This window comes from Apium graveolens, chromosome 2, assembly GCF_009905375.1.
Source record: "Apium graveolens cultivar Ventura chromosome 2, ASM990537v1, whole genome shotgun sequence".
Lineage (NCBI taxonomy): Eukaryota > Viridiplantae > Streptophyta > Magnoliopsida > Apiales > Apiaceae > Apium > Apium graveolens.
In genome coordinates this window covers 223,197,709-223,222,284 of record NC_133648.1, presented here as the reverse complement: position 1 = coordinate 223,222,284, position 24,576 = coordinate 223,197,709, and the positions used below count along the sequence as shown (strand labels likewise).

The 24,576-nt window shown below is 38.9% G+C and overlaps 1 protein-coding gene across 1 annotated transcript; it reads left to right on the top strand.

Moving 5' to 3' along the window:
• The first annotated feature begins 6,741 nt into the window (after positions 1–6,741).
• LOC141697097 (uncharacterized) lies at positions 6,742–9,171 on the top strand. The gene is made up of 3 exons (XM_074501316.1): positions 6,742–6,978; positions 7,928–8,788; positions 8,899–9,171. The coding sequence occupies exons 1-3, from the start codon at positions 6,742–6,744 to the stop codon at positions 9,169–9,171; spliced, it is 1,371 nt and encodes a 456-aa protein (XP_074357417.1).
• Positions 9,172–24,576: the final 15,405 nt, after the last annotated feature.

Genomic DNA, 24,576 nt, shown 5'->3' with positions numbered 1-24,576 from the left:
TTAAAGGTGATTCCAAGCCATCCTCTTGATTCTCCACTCTCCAAGGAAGGTATAAACTACAAACCCTAGCTTTAGTTTTGAGTAATTAGGATTGAATGTGTTTGATATAGCATATGTGAAGCATGATGCTTGATTGGTTGAAGTTTGGTTGAGTTGTAGAGATTAGTTGGTTTTGTTGCATTGTTGGAGTTGTAAATCTTGGTAATTAGTTAAAGAACCTAAGTAAAGCTTTTAGTTCATGTGAGGAATAAGTATAAATGGTAAATGTTGTGGTTTTGATTAAAAGAACTTAAGTATGATTAAAGTTAAGTTTAGGCATAAGTATGAATGATTAAATTAAATTGGTTGGGGTTGTTATGATGTGATAAGGATGGATGTTTGTTGTATGATGGATTTGAGGTTGGATTTGGGGTTGATTTGGAATGGGTTTGAATGGTTTAAAATATTGGAAATCGCGTAAACATAGCCGTCGTAACGTCCGATTTTCTTTGGACTGTTTTTGTGCATAGCATTAGGACCCGAGAACCCCCTGCTAGATTGTGACCACGCCATGTTCTAGATAGCTCATGTTACGAGCTTCGTTTTGATTATGTAGTTCGTTCGATTCCGATTTACGGTTTAGGAGAAACGACCGTTTCAAGTAACGGCGTTTCGCGAACGAAACTTTTTCCCTCGCCTTACTTTGGAATGTAGGTTAAAGACCAAAAAGGGTTAATTAATGTGTGAAACATTTTATGGTAAGTGTGGTTAGGCAGTTGGTAAGTCATTCGCGAAGGAATCACTTTAAAACTCGTAAAGGTTTAAATTATTACAAATGGTGGAGAGCCGAGGGTACCCGAGTGACCTTAAGCAAATCGGTGAGCGCAAAAACAAGGTTAGAGTCCTAAGTTAGTTAAAGTATAGATTTACAAGTGATGTTGGTTTAATTCCAAACTTACTTGTTGTTTATAGGTTACCAGACTCGTCCCCGAGACCTTTCTCACCCCCAAGTCGCTCAGGCAAGTTTTTTACCCGTTATACTGTTGTTGTGATGTAAATATATGTATATGCATTATCTTGTGATATTGCATGATTGTTATTAGCAAATTTGCAATATTATTGGAGTATGCTATATGGTATATATGCATGCCTGTTTCACTATTCTTGAAATACATATCTGTTGGTTCATTTAATAACCTATGCTAGAGGAGTAGTTGTATCTTGTATATACCCTAGTATAGGGACCCAAAGGTTTGAAAATATTTTCTAAAACCGGGAGTCGAGGATCCCGAGTAGAATTTTTTATAATATAGGATATGGATATTTATTTAATATATATATTTATATATATATGGTTATAGTTTTCCAAACTATTAATCGAATAAGGTTTATTCGATAACTTTAAACTCTATTTTATATTTGAATATTATTTCGAATATTATTCGAGGGCTTATGACTCTTTTATTTATTATCTGAATATTATTTGAATATTCATTCGAGGACTTATGACTCCTTTATATTATTATGAATATTATTTAAATATTCATTTGAGGATCTATGACTCCGATTATGTACTGAATTATATTCTTTATTCTATTAAAGAATAAGGTGTTAATAATCAAACTTATTTTCGATTATTCAAATAAAGATAATACTTTCATATAAGTATATCTTTGGTTATTTAATGTTTATTTCAAGTATAAGTTTTAATACTTCTACTTCAATTATTTTTATAAAGATTATTCTTTATGGGAATATTATATTAAATAATAATATTCAGTCATTTTCTAAATATTCTGGGGACTGATTTACTTCATTAAATCAGCCTTACTCCAAACACTCTTTAAAGTGTTTTCGAGTCTTCAAAATGATTTTTAAAAGTCAGAGCGGATCCCAAAACTCATTTTTATATTTAAGATCTTCCTTTTTAAAGGAGATTTAAATACTCGCTCAAAACCTGGGAATCCGGCTCTGTGGTGTATTTTATATTCGCAACGAGGGTTGCAGATTTGGTAAATGAATTGATTACTTGCCCAACATTCGGGAAGTAAGCCCATCTCATTGAGTCGGCATAAGCGACAGGCCGGGTACGGTCTATTATTGTGTAAGTGGCTGGGTGGCATGTCCATCAACGCCTGTGAGGGCCGGGGGTACGGTCTAGCGCGAGGTCCTTAATGCGGCCAGGGTGATGACCGGTGAGGAATTCATCCATCTACAGTAGAAAAGGTTACTTATTGGTATCTTTGCCTGATCAGCGAGATATCGGGTTTATGCCAAAATTCTTTTCCTTTCCAAAATTCATTGGATGTTTCAAACTCTGTTCATACTTGCATAACAGAGATTCCAGGAAATGTTTAAAGGGATATATATATGTGGATATACATATATCGGGACTACATAAAGTATCTCATAACTTTTTCATTCAATAATATTTCAAAGATTAAATCTATTCAAGTCTTATCTTGTGGTCTCATCAGTGGGATGAACTTTTGAAACTGATTATAACTTGAATGGTGGTAGTTCAAGTAGTATTGGGAAAGATATAAGTATATTGGGGTATTTGGTAACCTCATCTTTTAAACTTATATCTAATTAATAATTGTCTTATGTATGACAAAGATTTTCAGAAAAACGTTGAGACAAGGTTAGATATATGAGATCACCTTGCAACGATATTTTTTTTATATACAGTTATACACTGGGATTTTGTGTATATTATGCATGGAAGAGGACTTCCAATATTTTGTAAAGTATATATGTATATATATATACTGAATATTTTGCGACTTCATCGCATTAAGTTATCAACTTGGTTCACTTCTTTTGACCAAGACTTTCATGAGTATTATGAGTAGACTCATATATTGTAATCATTATACATATTATTTTGGTGGGCTTGCTGCTCACCCTTGCTTTCTTCTTTCATCACACAACATCAGATAGATAAGATGAACAGGACCAAGCTCCCAATTCGCGAGCGGATAGGAAGCGTTCCGCAGCTTCCTATAGGCATTGAAGTCACTGTAGCTGAGGTAGGGAACTACCAATAGACTAGGCTTCAACTTTTGATGTACCAGATTTATGTATACTTATGAATTGTAATAATGGCAAAGAAATGTAAATTTATTCAGAACCCTTTTAAGGTGTATTGACTTATAATTGTGGAATAAAACGACTTGTGATTATTTGTGGATGTTCATCTCTGAGACTATAACGTGTGGTGTGTGTTTATTGTGGGGTCACAGTACAGAGTAGTTGATTGTGTATTAAGATTGGGTGTTATTAAGGGAAATGGATCTCGTGACAACCCGGATCCCCGACCCCGGATCTGGGGGTGTTACATTAAGTGCCCACACGCGGGCTGGGCCCATGAGCCCATATCTTATGAAAATGAAGGTAACATTGTATTTATTAATTTGAAAAGGAAGGCGGTGCGGGCCGAGGTGACCAGGCCGGCCCGCATTAAAGGACTTTCTGCGTAATATGGAAAGTGACTCATTGATGACTGAGTTGCTCATAAATTTTGGGGGTCGACACGGGTTATTCCTATAACTACGGGAAGAAATGCGGAGAGGCCGCAAAATTGTAGGAAGCGTGTGGAGCCGATCGAGATTTCCGTGACTAATTGGCTGAAGGCCTGACTTTATCATGGGCTTGGGCTGCATGGGTTGAAGAACCCTAACCCTAGCCTATGTGACTTGTTCCCCAAGAACTACGTGAGGCTTGATCCCTAGAAATAGGGTACGTAGGCACTTGTATGAGACATGAGTCGAAATTTGATAGAGAATAACACAAACCCTATTCTTTCTTAAGGAGTCAACATACAAGCTCAGCCACCACCATACATAACCTTCCTCCGCCCTCAAATACCGTCCTTGATCCTTGTTCTAACCATCAACCTCCATAACACTGTTATACAAAATTCTCCCTATAACATTTGGCGCTAGAAGGAGGGGTGGTTTTTCATCCTAGGGAGAAGAGATGACCAAAGAAGTCAAATAAGAGGTTACACCAGGAAGCGGGGGCAAGGAGAAGGACTAGAACGAGGTCGAGCACACGCCCTCAGAGAGTCAGGTGCCACCTCCACCAATCGTAACCGTGGACGGGCAGGCGGTCATGACATATCTTGAAGGGCAGGACGATCAGATGAACGAGATCAACATCCGGATGTCAAGGGTAGAGAAAAGCTCGGTCCGGAATGCCAAGCGCAAGGCTCGCCGCTTCAAGGTCTCAGAACATAGCTGGAAGGGAAAGGGTCCCCAAAAAAGACTGATTCATGAGTTTGATGACGCGCCAACCGAGGCCAAGCAGAAGAAAGAGGCATCACTAGAAGAGGAAGAGATACTTCAGGATCGGGTTGAGCGTGGCAGCCAGATCTCTAAGAGATCGGGGCAGAAGCCAGCTTCATCTGAGGCAAGGTCGACTAGTGTGCTAGACCACGTGGGCAAGAAGCTAAGTGAGCATGACCTCAGGCTCAAATTGGAGAATAGCAAGAAAGAGAGAGAAGAGAAGGAGCCCAAAGATCAGAAAACCCTAAAAAGAGGGCGTGTAGTGACTCCTACAGAAAGACGACAATGCAACCCGCCCAGGAGGGAGGGATGCGTAGGCGCAGAGACAATCATGAGGAGGAGTTGCATGTGCAAGATGGAGGAAGGGGACTCCACGAGCGAACTCAGGGCTCTCACCATTCTAGTAATGCAAATGGTAACAGAGAAAGAGAAGTCGTTAGAGTGGGTAACCTAAGGAGGATCCTAGATCAGATGGAACAGGAGAAGAGGGGACCCCTGCCCTCAACGACCTCTTCTCTATTCACGGCTGCCATTCGATCATCTCCCTTACCTCGAGTATTCAGGCACAACCCCGATCTTCTGTTCAACGGAGAAGCTAACCCAACAGAATATTTTATACAATTTAACACAGAGATGGAGGTCTATCAGCTTCCAGAGCTAACCTGCTGCATACTTTTTGCAGCATCACTCCGAGGGAGTGTCCAACAATAGTTCTCCAAGTTAGGACCGACTAGCATAAGGACATGGTGGCAGTTAGAGGACCTGTTCATCAAACAATTACAATCCACCCTCCACTACTCACCTCCTGTGGCCACGCTAGCCAACATCAAACAGAGGGAGGGGGAGCCTCTGGCGGAATACTTTCGCCGGTTCAATAATGAAGTTCCTAAGGTGAGAGGTGCTAGTGAAGAGACCATCAAGAACTTTCTAATAGCGGGGTTGGAAGAAGGGTTGAAATTTTGGAAAAGCCTCCAAGCTAGTGAGCCAAGGACCTTGGTAGAATTCTATGAGCCGGCTGAACCCTTTAAGAGGGTAGAGAAGTTGATGAGGGAGCTGAAAATCAGCGAGAACTATCGAAACAAGAGAGACCGGTCCTCGAGCCCTCATGAGAGGAGAAAGACATATCAGCATAGTTCAAGCCCCAAGAAGTCTACCCGGGGCAAAGAGACAAACAAAGATTTGGGGAGGCCTTATACAAGCAAATGACAGACACACACCTCTCTGGTAGCCTCCATCGACCACCTATATGCTATCTATGCTGGGAAAAGGGTGTTCAGGAAAGCAGCCCCTCTCACAGACTACAGCAAGAGGGATATTTTGAAGTATTGTGCATACCATGAGGCCACGGGGCATGATACAGCTGATTGTAGACAATTGAAGGATGAAATCAAGACGCTGATAAGACAAGGGAAGCTTATAAAGTGGGTTGTTAAAGAGGTTCGAAAATACTGGACTGATTATCATACCGTCCCTCCTCCAACCCCAGAAGACAAAAAGAGGGTTCCCTGGGTCGGCAACATTCATATTATTCTAGGCGGGTCTCACATTGATGGAGACAGTCGGAAGGCGATTGACAGATATGCCCGGGAAGCAAAGGATAAGCCCCTCACCAACATCAACCATCTGAGCCAAAGGCCCCAGAGTTCTTTGAAAATGAGGCTGATGATATTGTGTTTAGTGAGAACGATGCAAAATGGGTGCACTACCCCCATAATGATGCCCTGGTCATAAAAATGAAGATTGGGACAGTGAATGTCCATCGAGCATTGGTGGATACAGGGAGCTCGGCAAACGTTCTAACTTATGATGCCTACAAGAAACTAGGACTGCTAGATAGAGAACTGACCTCGACATGTGGGCACTTGTATGGATTCACGGGAAACTCAATCGGAGTAAAAGGGACAATTCGGCTCCCGGTAACCTTAGGAGAAGAGCCTTATGTGGCCACCCACATCGCTATGTTTACAGTTATAGATCAGCCTTGTGCCTACAATGTTATAGTGGGCAGGCCCCTTATGAGGGCAATGAGGATGGTGACCTCGATCCATCACATGACAATAAAATTTCCAACCCCATGGGGGTAAGCTTCTTGAAGAGCTGTCAATACGAATCGAGGGTCTGCTACAACTAGGCACTCAGGGCAGCCGAGTTAGGAAATGCATAGAAGGAGACGTTCAAACCGGGTGAAGGAGATGTCCTCATGGAAGAGGCAGAGGGTAGGAAGAGAGTACGCCTTGAGGGACATGAGACTTGTAAAATGATTTCAATCGAAGAATTGCCCGAGGACTATTTTGAATACATGGGGATTCAAGTGGAACCACGCCTAGGGGCTTTGCTGATGGAGGCCTCTCAGCCCATCATGTAGGTACAAGAGGGGATTGTGGAAGAGGCAAGTGATGAAGAAGAGAGCCCAGAATAAATCATTGCAAGACTTAGAAAAGGAAAGTGGGAACGTTAAGAAACAACAACAACCATGAGTCTGCCTAACAGAATCACCCACACAGTTACCACGACCTCTGAACACTTGATAAATCCGGCCCGAGCTCATCAGCCCGAGCTCGAGGACACAGAAGGTTTGGCAATCACGGAAGTGGGAGAATCCAGTGAGGCTCGAGCAGACTTAGACCCAAGAATGCCCCCAATAGTTGAGTTGGATGGGGCTTCCAAGTATACAATTCCAATCTTGGTAGACCCGAATGATCCTTCCAAGGTACTCATAATAGGCTCTAATTTAAGCCCTGACTTGAGGGAGGATCTGGCCCAATTATTGAAGAGAAATTTGGATGTCTTTGCATGGTCACACTCTGATATGATAGGGATTGACCCAAATGTCATGTGCCACCGGCTCAACTTGGACCCAAAAAGAAGGGGGTCAGATAGAAGAGGCGGCCGATTATTGGAGAGAGGGCAGAAGCCCTCAAAGAAGAAGTGGATAGACTAATGGAGGCAGGGCTTGTAAGGGAAGCCTTCTACCCCATGTGGCTGGCCAACCCAGTGCTTGTCAAGAAGCCAAATAGCAAATGTAGGACATGTGTGGACTTCACCGACCTAAACAAAGCTTTCCCGAATGATAGTTTTCCTCTACCCCGAATCGACCAACTGGTTTATTCTACAACTGGACACGCACTACTTAGCTTTATGGATGCTTATTCGGGATATAACCAAATCCTAATGTATGGGCCAGATCAGGAGCACACCTCCTTTATTACTGATTGGGGCCTCTATTGTTATATCGGTATGCCCTTCGGGCTCCTTAATGCTGAGGAACCTATCAAAGGTTGTGGAATAAGATGTTTAAACATCAGTTGGGGAAGACCATGGAGGCCTATGCAGATGACATGCTTGTGAAGTCAAAAGAAGCAAAGGATCATGTCCTTCACCTATCGGATGTGTTCCAAATCCTAAGGGAGTGCATGATGAAGCTCGACGCCTAGAAATGTGTATTCGGGGTTGAATCGGGGAAATTTTTGGGGTTCATTATCAACTATAGGGGTATTGAGGCCAACCCCGCCAAGATACGAGCTTTACTCGAGATGAGATCCCCACGACGGGTAAAGGATGTCCAAAGCTTAACCAGGCGAGTGGCTGCCCTAAACCGATTCGTCTCAAAGTCTTCCGATAAATGCTAAGAGTTCTTCAAAGCAATTAAAGGAGTGCAGAGAAATTTCAAGTGGACAAAAAAGTGTGAGGAAGCCTTTCAGAGCATAAAGGAGCATCTCAGCAAGCCTCCGATATTGTCTAACCCAAAGGTAGGAGAGACCCTAGTCCTATACTTGGCCGTCTCTAGTTTTACAATAAGTGTTGTGTTGGTCCGAGAGAAAGATAGTATCCAGCTCCCTGTGTATTATGTAAGTAAGAGGCTAGCCGACGCAGAGACTCGGTATACAAATCTCGAGAAATTAGCATATGCTTTGATATTGGCCTCCCGGAAGCTCAGGCCCTACTTTCAGGGGCACAAGATAGAAGTACAAACCTCATATCCCCTCAAACAGGTAATGCACAAGCCGGATACCTCTGGTCAATTGTTGAAGTGGGAAGTTGAGCTCAGTCAATTCGAGGTGGATTATAAGCCACAGACTGCGATCAAAGGCCAAGCCCTAGCCGATTTTGTCCTCGAATTTCCTCCATATCAGGAATCGGAGCAGGGAGCCTTTGTGATCATACCTGGTCCAGAGGAGGTCGAGGTAGAAAGCCAAAATAGTGCCCCATGGTGGAGCCTATATGTGGATGGGGCCTCCAATGGAGAGGGGGCGGAAACTGAAATTCAGCTAATCAGCCCAGAAGCTCACAAGATCAGACGCGCAACCCATCTAGCCTTCCATGCAACCAATAATGATGCTGTATATGAAGCCTTGATCAACGGTCTCAAACTGGCTTTGGAAATGAAGGTGGAGAATTTGAATATGTTTAGTGACTCCCTGATTGTGGTCTATCAGATAAACGGGGGGTATCAAGCTAAGGGACCGAGAACAGAGCTTTACCTGAAGTGTGCACAGAGGATAATCGCGAAGTTGAGCGAGGTGAGGTTGGAACTGACCCGCACAGGCAGAATGAAGGCGCGAACGAGCTAGCTAAACTTGGCTCACGTTGTGAGGCCACTCTGTTAGGGGTCGTGCCCCTTGATATACAGAGGCAGCCTAGTGTGCCCGAGCACGAGGTGGGCAGCCTCAGTGATGGCCTCGTCCCCATGTGGATGAAAAATATCTTAGCTTACATAAAAGAAGGGTCACTCCCGGATGAAAAGAATGAGGTGAGAAGAATAAAATACAAGGCAGCCCGCTACGTGATATATGATGGGGTCCTATACAGAAGAGGGTTCAGTGTGCCCCTCCTCAAGTGCATAGATGGGGATGGGGTAAAATATCAAAGTGGTCACTTAACTGAACACCATATATCAGTTTAATCATCAAAGTTAACCGGGTATCACTTGAATCATTATAGTCATAATAAATATCATACATATACCTCAAAATATGTGCTCGAAAATTAAAATTTATTTTACTGAGTTCTATATATTTTTCTTGAATGATATTACAACCAAATGAAAATATATGAATTCTAGTATTTTCTATAATATAATAAGATTTTTTAAAAATTATCTACTATTTATTTTTAATTTTGTAGTCATTATCTTTATTTAAATAAAAATAATTAGTAGATAAATTTTTAAAAATCTCAAAAAATAATTTAAAATACTATGAATTCATAACTTTTCATTTGGTTGTAATAAGATTTTAAAAAAATATTTAAAACTCCATAAAATAAATTTTAATTCTCGAGCGCATATTTTGAGTTATATGTTTGATATTTATTATTATTTTAGTGATCCAAATGATACCCCATTAAGTTTAATGATTAAACTGATATATGACCTTCAGTTGAATGACCACTTTGATATTTAACCCGATGGGGATGAATGCAATTATATCCTAAGGGAAGTACACGAAGACATTTGTGGAAATCACTCGGGGGGTATCTCTCTAGCTCAGAAAATCCTCCGTCAAGGTTACTAATAGCCAACGCTAAAAAAAGATGCCTTTGAATTCTCCCGAGCCTGTGATAAGTGCGAGCGATATGCCAATTATTATAACAACCCCGTGGCTCCTCTCACATCCCTAATGATCCCTTGGCCCTTCGCTATGTGGGGAATTGATCTGATTGGAGAACTCCCGAAGGCCAAGGAAGGTGTCAATATGCGGTTATTGCGGTAGATTACTTCACTAAGTGGGCAGAGGCCAAGCCTCTAGCCATTATCACTGCAAAAAAGCTCAAGGAATTTGTGCACAGGACCATTATGTGCCACTATGGCATCCTTTACAAGTTAATATCTGATAACGGGAAATAGTTTGATGGCAAGGAAATGCGGGAATTTTGTGAGCAGCTGGGAATTCAAAAGATTTTAGTGCAATTTACCACCCCAAAGCAATGGGCAGACGGAGACTGTTAATAAAATCATTAAGCACACCTTGAAGGCAAAGCTTGAAGAGAAGAAAGGGACATGGCCAGAGGAGCTCGCACATGTCCTGTGGTCTTACAACATGACCCCCCGAACTACAATTGAAGAGACCCCTTTTTCTTGGTGTATGGGTGTGAAGATATGGTTCCCGTTGAAGTAGGGGTAGAATCTTTTCAGAGGGACAACTATGACTCAGAGGCAAATGAGGTCAACCATCGGCTCTATTTAGACATGATCGAAGAAACTCGGGAAGATGCTTAAATCAGGATAGCAGCATATCAACAGAGGACAGCAACACACTACAGCAGTAAGGTTCGAGCCCGGAATTTTAAGGTGGGAGATTTGGTTCTGCACCCGGTCATGCCCAACACCAAGGTGGTGAGCCACAGAGTCTTTGGGGAAAATTGGGAAGGCCCCTACAAGATAAAATCAGTTCTTTGGGAGGGAACCTACCACCTCAATGATATGCAAGACAAGTTGATCCTGAGAGTCTGGAACGCGGAACACCTCCGCAAGTATTGTCAGCAATATTATTCTTCTCAGACTTAGTATTATCGTAAAATATTCCTAAGTCTCGGGGGTAGTGCCATATAGGTGCCTCCCTGAGAAGCATGTAATCCTTTCACTTTCCATTATCTATGAATGAATGATTGATATTTATTCGTGCCTTGATATTTTAACTCATGTTAATAGATTAAAATACCCTGCAGGGGAGCCCATCCTTGGGAGCCCATGCGAGGATAAAACAGTTGGTTCATTAACGTGTTAAAATCATTAGTCAAGCCGGGCCCCGACCTGCTTTACAGCAAGTCTATGAACCGAGTTGGGCCTCGGCCCGCTTGGAAAAATAATAAGCATAAAATGGATTAAAGATGAAGATAAAACTATAAAAGTAGAAAGAGGCGCGATGCGAGCCTAAATCCCTGGCTCTCAAGGTGACATGTGCTAGAGGGTGCGGGCCGGGGAGCCCAACCCTCTATCAAATATGGCCAGGGTCGCATTATGCGAGGAGAGGATACAGGAACAAGATGCGAGCCCCTGGGCCCGGCTTGCTAAAGCAAGTACACATGCAACACTTGTGAGTTAGCAATGATGTGAGCTTATTTTACTTAAAAATTATCATTGATTTTACTTGATTGGACAATAATGCGAGCTGATGGGCTCGGATCGCTGTCACGGTGTAACATCTGCCATACGCGGCCAGGGTTATGATAGATTTTGGTCAGTAGGGGCACGGTAAGTGTGGCGCCCTCCAAACCCTGTTCAGAAGTTTGGGGTCCACACACGCACTGTTTACAACCTGCTTATAACAATAATAAAGATAATAATAATATATATACAGTGACCCTACTTACCAACTACCACGGATGGCAACAGGTTAAAGTATGCACACAAGCCAAACACACTAATATATTACAAACCGATCAAATCCCAACTATTCCAAACTCAAACTGAATATTAAACATATTACAAATTTTTACAAATTTACATTATTCCAAAAGAAGCCTACTAGTTCAGCTTTAACAGCCTTAATCCCTAGCTCTCACACTGGACTGGGGATCCTTGCTACCAACTGGTTACTTTTTAACTGGAAAGAATATAAACAACATCATACAAATGAGCTAACTAGCTCAGAAAGTGATAATGACAAAACTGAGAATAATGATCATCAAGTGAATATGGTTATGATATCAAGTGAACAATGGATTATGATTTAGAATTGGATATTATACTTTTAATTTAAAAAAAATCAAGGTTAGGCTGCTGATCAGTCACGCACTAACCCCGAGCAAGGCACACAACATTGCTCTAACTACTGGATCCAAGGCACACATTGGCCTAACTTGACCATTATATGGTCTGACCACGAATCTGGTCCACAAATTTATAAAAACAATCCAATTCTAACATAATAACTGAATAAGCAATAATAAACAATAACCAGAATCATTAACAACAATGAGTGTTTAACAATAAAAGGGTTTCAATCCTAGTAAGGATCAATAAAGTAATTTCAAAGCTTGGATGTTGGGTAATGAAAGAATTGGATAACAAAGGAATCAATATTTCAGGGTTTCAAGGATTTGGTATTTCAAAGCATAAGATATCATGGATTGAGTATATAAGTAATTCAGTTCAGCATTTGGTATTTAGTTTGTATGTATTTGTGGAGTAATATCGTAGATTCGTGGTTCGTGTTTGGGTATACAACAATCAATGGTCTAGAAAGAATCAGGTTACGGCTCAAGATCAATAACTGGAATCAGGGTTTAGGTTTCTGTGCTTCAAAGCACTTGCAATATCACAGGATTATCAAGTACCACAATATCTCGAGAAAGTTCAGAACACTTGCCTGGTATTAGCTTACTACACTGCACTCGCTTCCAATCACAATCGTCTTACTCCTCAACTACCTGTTTTCCTTTCCTACGCCTTGCCTCTTCTTCTCACATATCATAAACATCTATCAATAATCGACTCATAGAGTTCTATTCAACACATACTTCTATCTACCCTTCGTTTTACCCAAATCCGATTAACGGATTGAAAGTTACGCAATAATCAGGTAAACACAGAATGTATAGACCAATAGTCAATCAACAAGTCACATATAATACATAATACATCACATAATCAATGACAAATCATTTATGAAGAAGTCTCGGGTTATAAATAGGCTTTCGGGTATTTAAAATGATTTTTAAAACATTTTTCGGAATTAAAAAGGGTCATTGGATCAATTTCGGGTTAAAATAACAAGGTTCGGTTGGCCAATTCTGGCTCCGAAATAATTTTAGAATAATTATCGAGCCTTGATAATAATTTAAAATAATATTTTAAAGCTCGAAACTATTTTTCGGAATTTTTAAATCATTTTTAAATACTTAAATCTAATTAAATAATTGATTAAAATCAATTAATAATTAATTAAATCAATTAATCAATTAATTTTCGAATTAAATGACCAATTAATTAATTAAAAATCAACCGAAATTAATTAACTAATTAATTTAGATTTATTTTGGAATTAAAAATAATTTTTGGAATTAAAATAATAATTTTCAGAATTTTCAAAAATTAAAAATGAATTTTTATAATAAAAATAAATAGGAAATTTGATTTTTAAACATTTTATAAACAGGAATCCTATTTTTAAAAACTTTGCAAACTACAGGGACCAAACTTCACCATCTTCAAAACTACAGGGACTAAATTGCAATTTTGCAGTTCCAGTCGCCGGAAAATCGGGGGTGGCCGGAGAAGACGATCCCGGCGACCTCACCCCACCAACACCTCCAGATCAACACTACACAACACCAGGAACTTGTTCATGTAATCAAAACATTCTAATCATCCCTGTTTTGGCCGGAAATTGGCCAAGAACATCGCCGGTTTCCAGCGAACATCGTAAATCTTTAAAACACAACTCCCTTCGATTCAAGCATCCTCTGTTAACGAGCTATATATTAATCGATTGCAAATTTTATAAGGAACACAACCCATTATAAATCAATAGCTAATAACCCCTGAATCAAAAACCCCCAAATTTCAATTGAAAACATTCATACGGGTTATAAACCCTAATTTTGAAATTCGAAAATTAAACCCACTTTTGAGCATGTTATTGAACTCCAAATCAGACGTATGACATATGAAAATCATCAGGAAAACAAGCTCTACAACATGCAATCATCAAATCATACAAACAATCATCCGAACAAAAATTCATATTTTTAATAAAATAAATTCGAAAATAAATAAATTTTCAGAAAATAAACCTTTGATTCTGCAGGTAAATGGATTACAGATTCTGATAGAGCTTTTCAAGACCTTCAAATCCAGTACTCGAGCTTTTCAAACAAAGATCAATAACACCTTCAAAAGTTGATTTGATTCTTGGAACAGTTTATGAATATATGATTTTTCTCTGTAAAATTATATATTTATCTGTCTACAAATGATTTTGATACGAAATAAAATACGGTAAAAGGCTATTTATATTTACGGAAAATTAGTATCCCGTTGGATCATTCCGGATATAAAACGGTACGTTTATTTGTAAAAACTGATCCAAACGGTATAGGTTTTCGGGATAATTATCAAAATCAGTACAATTTGTACTGCGGTCTTGGTCTCAGCGCCTGGCTACACGTACTACGAAGTGATAATTGGGATAGTTTAATAAAAAGCTCCCGTTTATACGGGTTTTATTGATTTACCGAAATGAATATTGTATCGAAAATGTTGTGCCGGGACCCGCGCAGAACAAACTGTACGCCGGATCGAAAAAGTCGAAACATGGAATATGCTCGGAATATTACAATTAGGTTAGGACGGAGTTCTTGGAAGAGTTTCGGGTTCCAAAAACGTAACAACGGATGACGTCGATTGGTTCCCGTTTTTGTAAAATAGATTATAAATACTCGGAAAAAGATTTTATAAATTTAATATGATCCTTATAAATCCATAAATCAACATAAATATAATTACGAAGATATGACAATTATCTATGTTTTATTTTGGACATATAAAAATTAAAATACTCAATTAATAATATTTTTGAATATCCAAATACAGATAACATTTAACAATTAACTCACAGAATGGATACTGAACATATACAATAATTATTTAATAGAAAAATAATTACACGATATATTCCGGATATTACATCCTTCCCCCCTTAAAAGGATTCTATCCTCAGAATCTCCTAAGAAAATAAATGAGGGTACTTTTCTCTCATATCACTTTCTAACTCCCAGGTTGACTCTTCAACCTTTGGGTTTCTCCACAATATTCTTACAAACAATACCACTTTATTTCTCAATACTTTCTCTCTCTTTCTCTCTCTCTCTCTCTCTCTCCTCTAGAATCTCTATCGGACTCTCTACATATGATAAATCTGCCTGAAGCTCTATTGGCTCATATTCTATTACATGCCTGGAGTCTGGATTGTATTTCTTAATCATTGATACGTGAAAGACATTGTGAATGTGCTCCATGTGCGGTGGTAACGCCAACTCATAAGCTACTTTGCCAACGCGCTTTAAAATCTCAAAAGGTCCAACATATCTTGGGCTTAGCTTTCCTTTCTTTCCATACCTCGTTAGTCCTTTCCATGGTGATACTTTCAGTAATACCAAGCTTCCTTCTTCAAATTCCATGTCTTTCCTTGACTGATCTGCTTATTTCCTCTGACGATCTTGTACGGCTATCAATTTCTTCTGGATAATTTCAACAATTTCCTTTGTCTGTTGTACCAGTTCAGGTCCAAGTATCTTGTGTTCTCCTACTCCGTCCCAATATATTGGAGATCTATATTTGCGTCCATAAAGGGCTTCATAGGGTGGCATCCCAATGCTGGTATGATAACTGTTGTTGTAAGCAAACTCTACTAGAGGTAAATGTTCGTCCCAACTTCCTTTGAAATCAATAGCACAAACACGTAGCATGTCCTCGATTGTCTGGATCGTTCTTTCACTTTGGCCATCCGTCTGGGGGTGATAGGCCGTACTCATATTCAGTCTTGTTCCCAAACATTCTTGAAAACTCTTCTAAAATCTTGAATTAAACCTTGGATCTCGATCAGATACAACAGACACAGGAACTCCATGACGAACTACAATTTCCTTCAGGTATATATGGACCAACTTGTCGAGTGAAAATCTTTTATTTATAGGCAGAAAATGAGCTGACTTGGTAAGTCTATCTACTATAACCCAAATGACATCATGATTAGCCCTTGTCCTTGGTAATCCAACTATGAAATCCATGGCAATATGTTCCCATTTCCACTCTGGAATCTCCAATGGCTGTAACAATCCACTTGGTCTCTGATGCTCTGCTTTAACTCTCTGACAGGTATAACATTTGCTAATCCATTCCACGATTTCCCTCTTCATGTCTGGCCAACAATAATTCTTCTTTAAATCTCTATACATTTTGGTACTCTCTGGATGGATGGAATACCTTGAATTATGTGCCTCCTGTAAAATTTCATTTTTCAGCTCCGTCACTGGTGGAATCCAAATTCTAGATGAAAACCTCAGAATACCTTGATCATCCTTTTGCGTGCATAATTCTTCACCTACCAAACGATTTATATCTTGATCCATTACATCTTCCTGACATTTCTTTATTTTCTCAAATAATTCTGGTTGGAAAGTCATACTGTATACTTTCGCTTCCTCAGGCTTGCAAAATTTAATCTCCAATTCCAATTTCTGAAATTCCTTATATATGTCTTCAGGTACTGATAACACATTCAACCTTTCCTTCTGACTCAATGCGTCTTCTACTACGTTCGCTTTACCGGGATGATAATTAATCGAGCAATCATAGTCTTTGATTAACTCTAACCATCTCCTTTGTCTCATATTAAGTTCCTTCTGTGTGAATATGTACTTTAAGCTTTTGTGATCCGTGAAAATCTCACACTTTTCTCCATACAAATAATGTCTCCAAATCTTCAAAGCAAACACTATGGCTGCTAGTTCCAAATCATGAGTAGGATATTTTTATTCGTGTGGTTTCAATTGCCTTGACGCATACACAATCACCTTTTCGTGCTGCATTAAAACACATCCTAGTCCTTTGTGAGAAGCATCGCTATAAATTACGAAATTCCTTTGATCGTCTGGAAGTGACAAAACAGGTGCCGTTATTAATCTCTGCTTCAACTCCTGAAAACTTTCTTCGCACTTGTCATTCCATATAAACTTTTCATTCTTTCGTGTAAGCTTTATCAATGGTGTTACAATCCTTGAGAAATTCTGAACGAATCGTCGATAATATCCCGCCAATCCCAAGAAACTTCTTACCTCAGTGGGTGTTCTCGGTCTCTCCCAATTCGTAATTGCCTCGATCTTTGCCGGGTCCACTTTGATCCCTTCGTTACTGACTATGTGTCCTATGAATTGAACTTCCTGTAGCCAAAACTCACACTTCGAGAATTTAGCATATAACTTCTTTTTCCTTAAAATCTCTAAAGCTGTCCTTAAATGTTCCGCATGATCCTCTTCTGTCTTTGAATAGATCAAAATATCGTCTATAAACACAATAATGAACTTGTCCAAGTATTCCTTAAAAATTCTGTTCATCAGGTCCATAAATGTTGCCGGGGCGTTGGTCAATCCAAAAGACATTACTAGAAATTCATAATGTCCATACCTTGTTCGAAAAGCTGTCTTTAGTATATCTTCTGGCTTGATCTTCAGTTGATGATATCCTGATCTTAAATGAATTTTGGAGAAATACTTGGCTCCCTTCCACTGGTCGAACAGATCGTCAATTCTGGGTAACGGATACTTGTTCTTGATTGTCAGCTTGTTGAGCTCCCTATAGTCAATACACAGTCTCATGCTTCCATCTTTCTTCTTGACAAATAATACCGGGGCTCCCCACGGAGATACACTGGGTCTGATTACTCCTTTCTCTAACAGCTCTTGCAATTGCTTCGCTAGCTCTTTCATCTCAACAGGCGCCATTCTGTACGGGGCCTTGGATACTGGTTCTGTTCCAGGTGCTAAGTCGATCACAAATTCTATTTCTCTATCTGGAGGAAGTCCTGGTAATTCGTCGGGAAATACGTCTGGAAATTCATTTACAACTGGAATATTTTCAAGTTTTGCTGGCTCCTGACTTCTGTCGATCACATATGCCATGAAATGCTCACATCCTTGTCGTAGTAACTTCTTAGCTTGAATCATCGTTAAGAACTTCTTTACTTGTTTCTGACCTTTGAACGTTATTATCCTTTCGTCAGGCGTCTTCACCATTACCTTCTTATTTCGACAATCTATCTGGGCATCGTGCTTAGATAACCAATCCATCCCTAATATAACATCAAATTCTCCTAACTTAAATGGTATCAAATCTACACAAAATTTACTACCAGAGATCTCAATCTCACAATTCCCACAAACTTGATTAACAGTTACACGTTCTTGGTTTGCTAATTCCACAGTCATTATTTCATTTAAACACTCAACTGAACAATTTAACTTACTAACAAAATCTTGTGAAACAAACGATCGAGTTGCTCCCGAATCTATTAACACTTTGCCACATAAAGAATTCACATTAAGCGTACCTGCCACGACATATGTATCTTGGATCACATCCTTCACCGACATGTCAAAACCTCTAGCCCTTGGAGTCTCATTCACTGTTGGGGTAGATCTCATAATCCTCAATACATTACTGACTGGGGCTGGTGTCTTGCAATCCCTGGCCATATGTCCTGGCTTCCCACATTTAAAGCATGTAAATCCAATGGCTGGAACCTTCACTGCTGGATTCCGGATAGGCTGATCCTTATTTGCTGGCTCTCTTGCTGGCTGATTTCGGCACTCCCTCGAATAGTGCCCTTTCTGATTACATTTGAAACATACCATATTCAACTTATTACAAACTCCTCCATGCTTCTTTCCACATACTTGACAATCCGGAAAAGTTATTCTCAACTGACTTGACTGATTTGTATTAACTGGACGGTTGCTTTGGCCTCCGTCTCCTGCATTCTGTCTCCTGAAATTAAAATTTCTCCCTGGCTGAAACTTACCCTTCTTAAAATTTGGAAACTTCCATGTTTGTGGCTGACCCTCACTTCCCTCAACTTTCCTTTTCTTGCTTTCCTTTTCCTTCTGGAACATCTCACTCTCTGTCTCTGCGATCATAGCCTTTTGTACTACTCCTGCATAGGTATCCAATTCAAAAATGGCTACCTTCCCTCTGATCCAGGGTTTCAAACCTGGCTGGAATCTTTTAGCCTTCAATCTGTCAGTATCCACATACGACGGTACATACCTTGATAATTCCTCAAATTTACCCTCATAATCTGTTACCGACATGTTCCCTTGCTTTAATTCTAAAAACTTCAGCTCCATTTGATCCTGAATAAACTGAGGAAAATACTTTTCTAAAAACAATTTCTTAAACCTTTCCCAAGTAATAACATATGTACCTTCCAATGTCTTCACCATCTCCCACCAATAGGTGGCCTCATTCTTCAGATAGTAACTTGCAAACTCAACCTTCTGTTCTTCCTTTACTTTCACTAAGGCAAATGCCTTCTCTATTTCCTTTAACCAAACATTTGCTTCAATTGGCTCTAAGGAACCCTTGAATTCTTGTGGGTTTACTGCCTGAAAAGTTTTAAAAGTTACCTGGGGGTTGGTCTGTCTTTGTTGTTATTGTGCCAGGTGAACTGTTTGTTGGGCCAAGATTTGAAGAATCTGGGCTATTGCTGGGTCTATGGGTCCTGGGTTCACATTTGGGTTTGTATCATCTTGGTTGTTATTGTTGTTGGTTCCTTCATTCTGGGTGTTGGTGCGGGTATTTCTTCTGGGAGGCATTTTCTGTAAAGAATCAAACAACTTATTCAGCTTTTGAATCAAATCTTTGTATAAAAGAAAAGTTTTGTAAAATAGAGGTATCTCTTTTTGAAAACAGTTGTAACTAAGTAAATTGCGTGCTTCTTTATAGAATATAAACAGTCATGGAAAACAAGGTACATGGTATCACAGGGGTATAACTGGTGCAATAAATAAGGTAAGGTAAAACATGTGCAATAAAGTAAATGACAGTGCTGGAAAGGAAAAAGGTACTCATATATATAGATCAAAAGTTTTAGGTAGTACCAGCGTAAAGACGCTTCAGAAGTAAAAGCAAAAAGGGTACAACAACCTACTCACTAGTCAGCATAGCTAGTCTATAAATACAACTCTAAAGTCTACTGATACAAACTACACACTACTGTACATACTACATAACCATCACAACACTGCTCATCATCTCCATCTCTAAATCTCCGGCTCATGGCAAATCTGGACCTCCAATCTCCTCAAGCTCCTCTAGAACCCACTTAGCCCACTCCACTAAGAAATCAGGAGTGATGTCCTCATGTGTAGCCTCAGCAATCCTCACAACAGCTGCTCTACGAAATGCCTGGAGCCTCTCCCTAAGTCGCATCTCACTACTCCCCATCTCTCCGGTACGCATGATATGCAATAACTCCTGGATCTGACCCTGTAGGAATCGCTGCTCCATAAGGCAAGCCTCAAACTAATGATATGGGACATGATAGGAAGAGAACTGGAAAGGTGCTCCTGTGACTAAATGACCGGTAAAACCTGAATCAGCAGGTGGGGGTCCTCTGACAGGTGGCCTCACGCCTGGAGGTGGAATAGCCTGCAATGGTACGGGCTGCAACACAGGTGGAGGTAATATAGCCAACACTGGTGGAACAACAGGACGTGGATCCGAAGACGGCACTCCAACTGAAGGCTCTGAGTGATCAGCTGATACGGGGATAAAAGAGTCGGCCATCGCTGCTATCTGAAATCATATCGCATTATAAGAATCTCGAACCACGACGCAAATTACACTAATACCTGATATACCGAAGCACTCAACCTCTCGACGTTCTATCTTTCTATTCCTTACTTCTAATCTTAACCCTCTACCCATTCCCGTCGACCTAGGCTTGTGTCAGTGACTTATAACCTGTAGCTCTGATACCAAACCTGTGGCGCCCTCCAAACCCAGTTCAGAAGTTTGGAGTCCACACACGCACTGTTTACAACCTGCTTATAACAATAATAAAGATAATAATAATATATATACAGTGACCCTACTTACCAACTACCACGGATCGCAACAGGGTAAAGTATGCACACAAGCCAAATACACTAATATATTACAAACATATCAAATCCCAACTATTCCAAACTCAAACTGAATATTAAACATATTACAAATTTTTACAAATTTACATTATTCCAAAAGAAGCCTACTAGTTCAGCTTTAACAGCCTTAATCCCTAGCTCTCGCACTGGACTGGGGATCCTTGCTACCAACTGGTTCCTTTTTAACTGGAAAGAATATAAACAACATCGCACAAATGAGCTAACTAGCTCAGCAAGTCACAATGATAAAACTGAGAATAATGATCATCAAGTGAATATGGTTATGATATCAAGTGAACAATGGATTATGATTTAGAATTGGATATTATACTTTTAATTTTAAAAAAAAAATCAAGGTTAGGCTGATGATCAGTCACGCACTAACCCCGAGCAAGGCACACAACATTGCTCTAACTACTGGATCCAAGGCACACATTGGCCTAACTTGACCATTATATGGTCTGACCACGAATCTGGTCCACAAATTTATAAAAACAATCCAATTCTAACATAATAACTGAATAAGCAATAATAAACAATAACCAGAATCATTAACAACAATGAGTGTTTAACAATGAAAGGGTTTCAATCTTTGTAAGGATCAATAAAGTAATTTCAAAGCTTGGATGTTGGGTAATGAAAGAATTGGATAACAAAGGAATCAATATTTCAGGGTTTCAAGAATTTGGTCTTTCAAAGCATAAGATATCATGGATTGAGTATATATGTAATTCAGTTCAGCATTTGGTATTTAGTTTTTATGTATTTGTGGAGTAGTATCGTAGATTCGTGGTTCGTGTTTGGGTATACAACAATCAATGGTCTAGAAAGAATCAGGTTACGGCTCAAGATCAATAACTGGAATCAGGGTTTAGGTTTCTATGCTTCAAAGCACTTGCAATATCACAGGATTATCAAGTACCACAATATCTCGAGAAAGTTCAGAACACTTGCCTGGTATTAGCTTACTACACTGCACTCGCTTCCAATCACAATCGTCTTACTCCTCAACTACCTGTTTCCCTTTCCTACGCCTTGCCTCTTCTGCTCACATATCATAAACATCTATCAATAATCGACTCATAGAGTTCTATTCAACACATACTTCTATCTACCCTTCGTTTTACCCAAATCCGATTAACGGATTGAAAGTTATGCAATAGTCAGGTAAACACCGAATGTCTAGACCGATAGTCAATCAACAAGTCACATATAACACATAATACATCACATAATCAATGACAAATCATTTATGAAGAAGTCTCGGGTTATAAATAGGCTTTCGGGTATTTAAAATGATTTTTAAAACATTTTTCGGAATTAAAACGGGTCATTGGATCAATTTCGGGTTAAAATAACAAGGTTCGGTTGCCCAATTCTGGCTCCGAAATAATTTTAGAATAATTATCGAGCCTTGATAATAATTTAAATTAATATTTTAAAGCTCGAAACTATTTTTTGGAATTTTTAAATTATTTTTAAATACTTAAATCTAATTAAATAATTGATTAAAATTAATTAATAATTATTTAAATCAATTAATCAATTAATTTTCGAATTAATTGACCAATTAATTAATTAAAAATCAACTGAAATTAATTAACTAATTAATTTAGATTTATTTTGGAATTAAAAATAATTTTCGGAATTAAAATAGTAATTTTCAGAATTTTCAGAAATTAAAAATGAATTTTTATAATAAAAATAAATAGGAAATATGATTTTTAAATATTTTATAAACAGGAATCCTATTTTTAAAAACTTTGCAAACTACAGGGACTAAACTTCACCATCTTCAAAACTACAAGGACTAAACTGCAATTTTGCAGTTCCAGTCACCGGAAAATCGGGGTTGGCCGGAGAAGACGATCCTGGTGACCTCACCCCACCAACACCTCCAGATCAACACTACACAACACCAGGAACTTGTTCATGCAATCAAAACATTCTAATCATCCCTGTTCTGGCCGGAAATTGGCCAAGAACATCGCCGGTTTCCGGCGAACATCGTAAATCTTTAAAACACAACTCCCTTCGATTCAAGCATCCTCTGTTAACGAGCTATATATCAATCGATTGCAAATTTCATAAGGAACACAACCCACTATAAATCAATAGCTAATAACCTCTGAATCAAAAACCCCCAAATTTCAATTGAAAACATTCATACGGGTTATAAACCCTAATTTTGAAATTCGAAAATTAAACCCATTTTTGAGCATGTTATTGAACTCCAAATCAGACGTATGACATATGAAAATCATCAGGAAAACAAGCTCTACAACATGCAATCATCAAATCATACAAACAATCATCCGAACAAAAATTCATATTTTTAATAAAATAAATTCGAAAATAAATAAATTTTCAGAAAATAAACATTTGATTCTGCAAATATATGGATTACAGATTCTGATAGAGCTTTTCAAGACCTTCAAATCCAGTACTCGAGCTTTTCAAACAAAGATCAATAACACCTTCAAAAGTTGATTTGATTCTTGGAATAGTTTATGAATATAAAATTTTTCTCTGTAAAATTATATATTTATCTGTCTGCAAATGATTTTGATACGAAATAAAATACGGTAAAAGGCTATTTATATTTACGGAAAATTAGTATCCCGTTGGATCATTCCGGATATAAAACGGTACATTTATTTATAAAAACTGATCCAAGCGGTATCGGTTTTCGGGATAATTATCCAAATTAGTACAATTTGTACTGCGGTCTTGGTCTCAGCGCCTGGTTACACATATTACGAAGTGATAATTGGGATAGTTTAATAAAAAGATCCCGTTTATCGAAAATACGGGTTTTATTGATTTACCGAAACGAATATTGTATCGAAAATATTGCGCTGGGACCCGCGCAGAACAAACCGTACGCCGGATCGAAAAAGTCGAAACATGGAATATGCTCAGAATATTATAATTAGGTTATGAAGAAGTTCTCGGAAGAGTTTCAGGTTCCAAAAACATAACAACGGATGACGTCGATTGGTTCCCGTTTTTGTAAAATAGATTTTAAATACTCGGAAAAATATTTTATAAATTTCATATGATCCTTATAAATCCATAAATCAACATAAAAATAATTAGGAAGATATGACAATTATCTATGTTTTATTTTGGACATATAAAAATTAAAATACTCAATTAATAATATTTTTGAATATCCAAATACAGATAACATTTAACAATTAACTCACATAATGGATACTGAACATATACAATAATTATTTAATAGAAAAATAATTACACGATATATCCCGGATATTACAGTAAGTTTACACAAAATAAAGAAAATCAGCTAGCGCAATAATGATAAATGCGGGCACAAAAGACTTGACATTTTATACAAGCAAGTTATAAATATGTTATGCCCCAAGGCAGGATATTTAAAATACATATGCGAGACGAGTAGGGTGCCCACTTACCCATTCAAAAGTCTATCTTCAAAAATAAGTTAAACTAAGGCTTGTCAGCCTCTGCCTCCTTACAAGCCTGCTCAACTGCGAGCCGGGCCTCCTCAGTAATTTGAGCGTCCCTTTCCATCTCCAGCTTCAGCTTCTCAGCGTGCCTAGCTGTACCAGCGCCCAGAGCACCCCAATCAAAGTCAGGAACCTTGTTGATAAAGATTTTCATGAAGTTCCTAGCCCCCAAG

What these genes read in the sequence shown, in the direction of transcription:
- LOC141697097 (XM_074501316.1), top strand. Translation starts at nt 6,742, where the DNA reads ATGAGTCTGCCTAACAGAATCACCCACACAGTTACCACGACCTCTGAA. An exon ending in ACCCGAATGATCCTTCCAAG is followed by an intron (nt 6,979 to 7,927) that starts GTACTCATAATA and finishes AAAGGAGTGCAG; the next exon opens with AGAAATTTCAAGTGGACAAA. An exon ending in TAATCGCGAAGTTGAGCGAG is followed by an intron (nt 8,789 to 8,898) that starts GTGAGGTTGGAA and finishes CTTGATATACAG; the next exon opens with AGGCAGCCTAGTGTGCCCGA.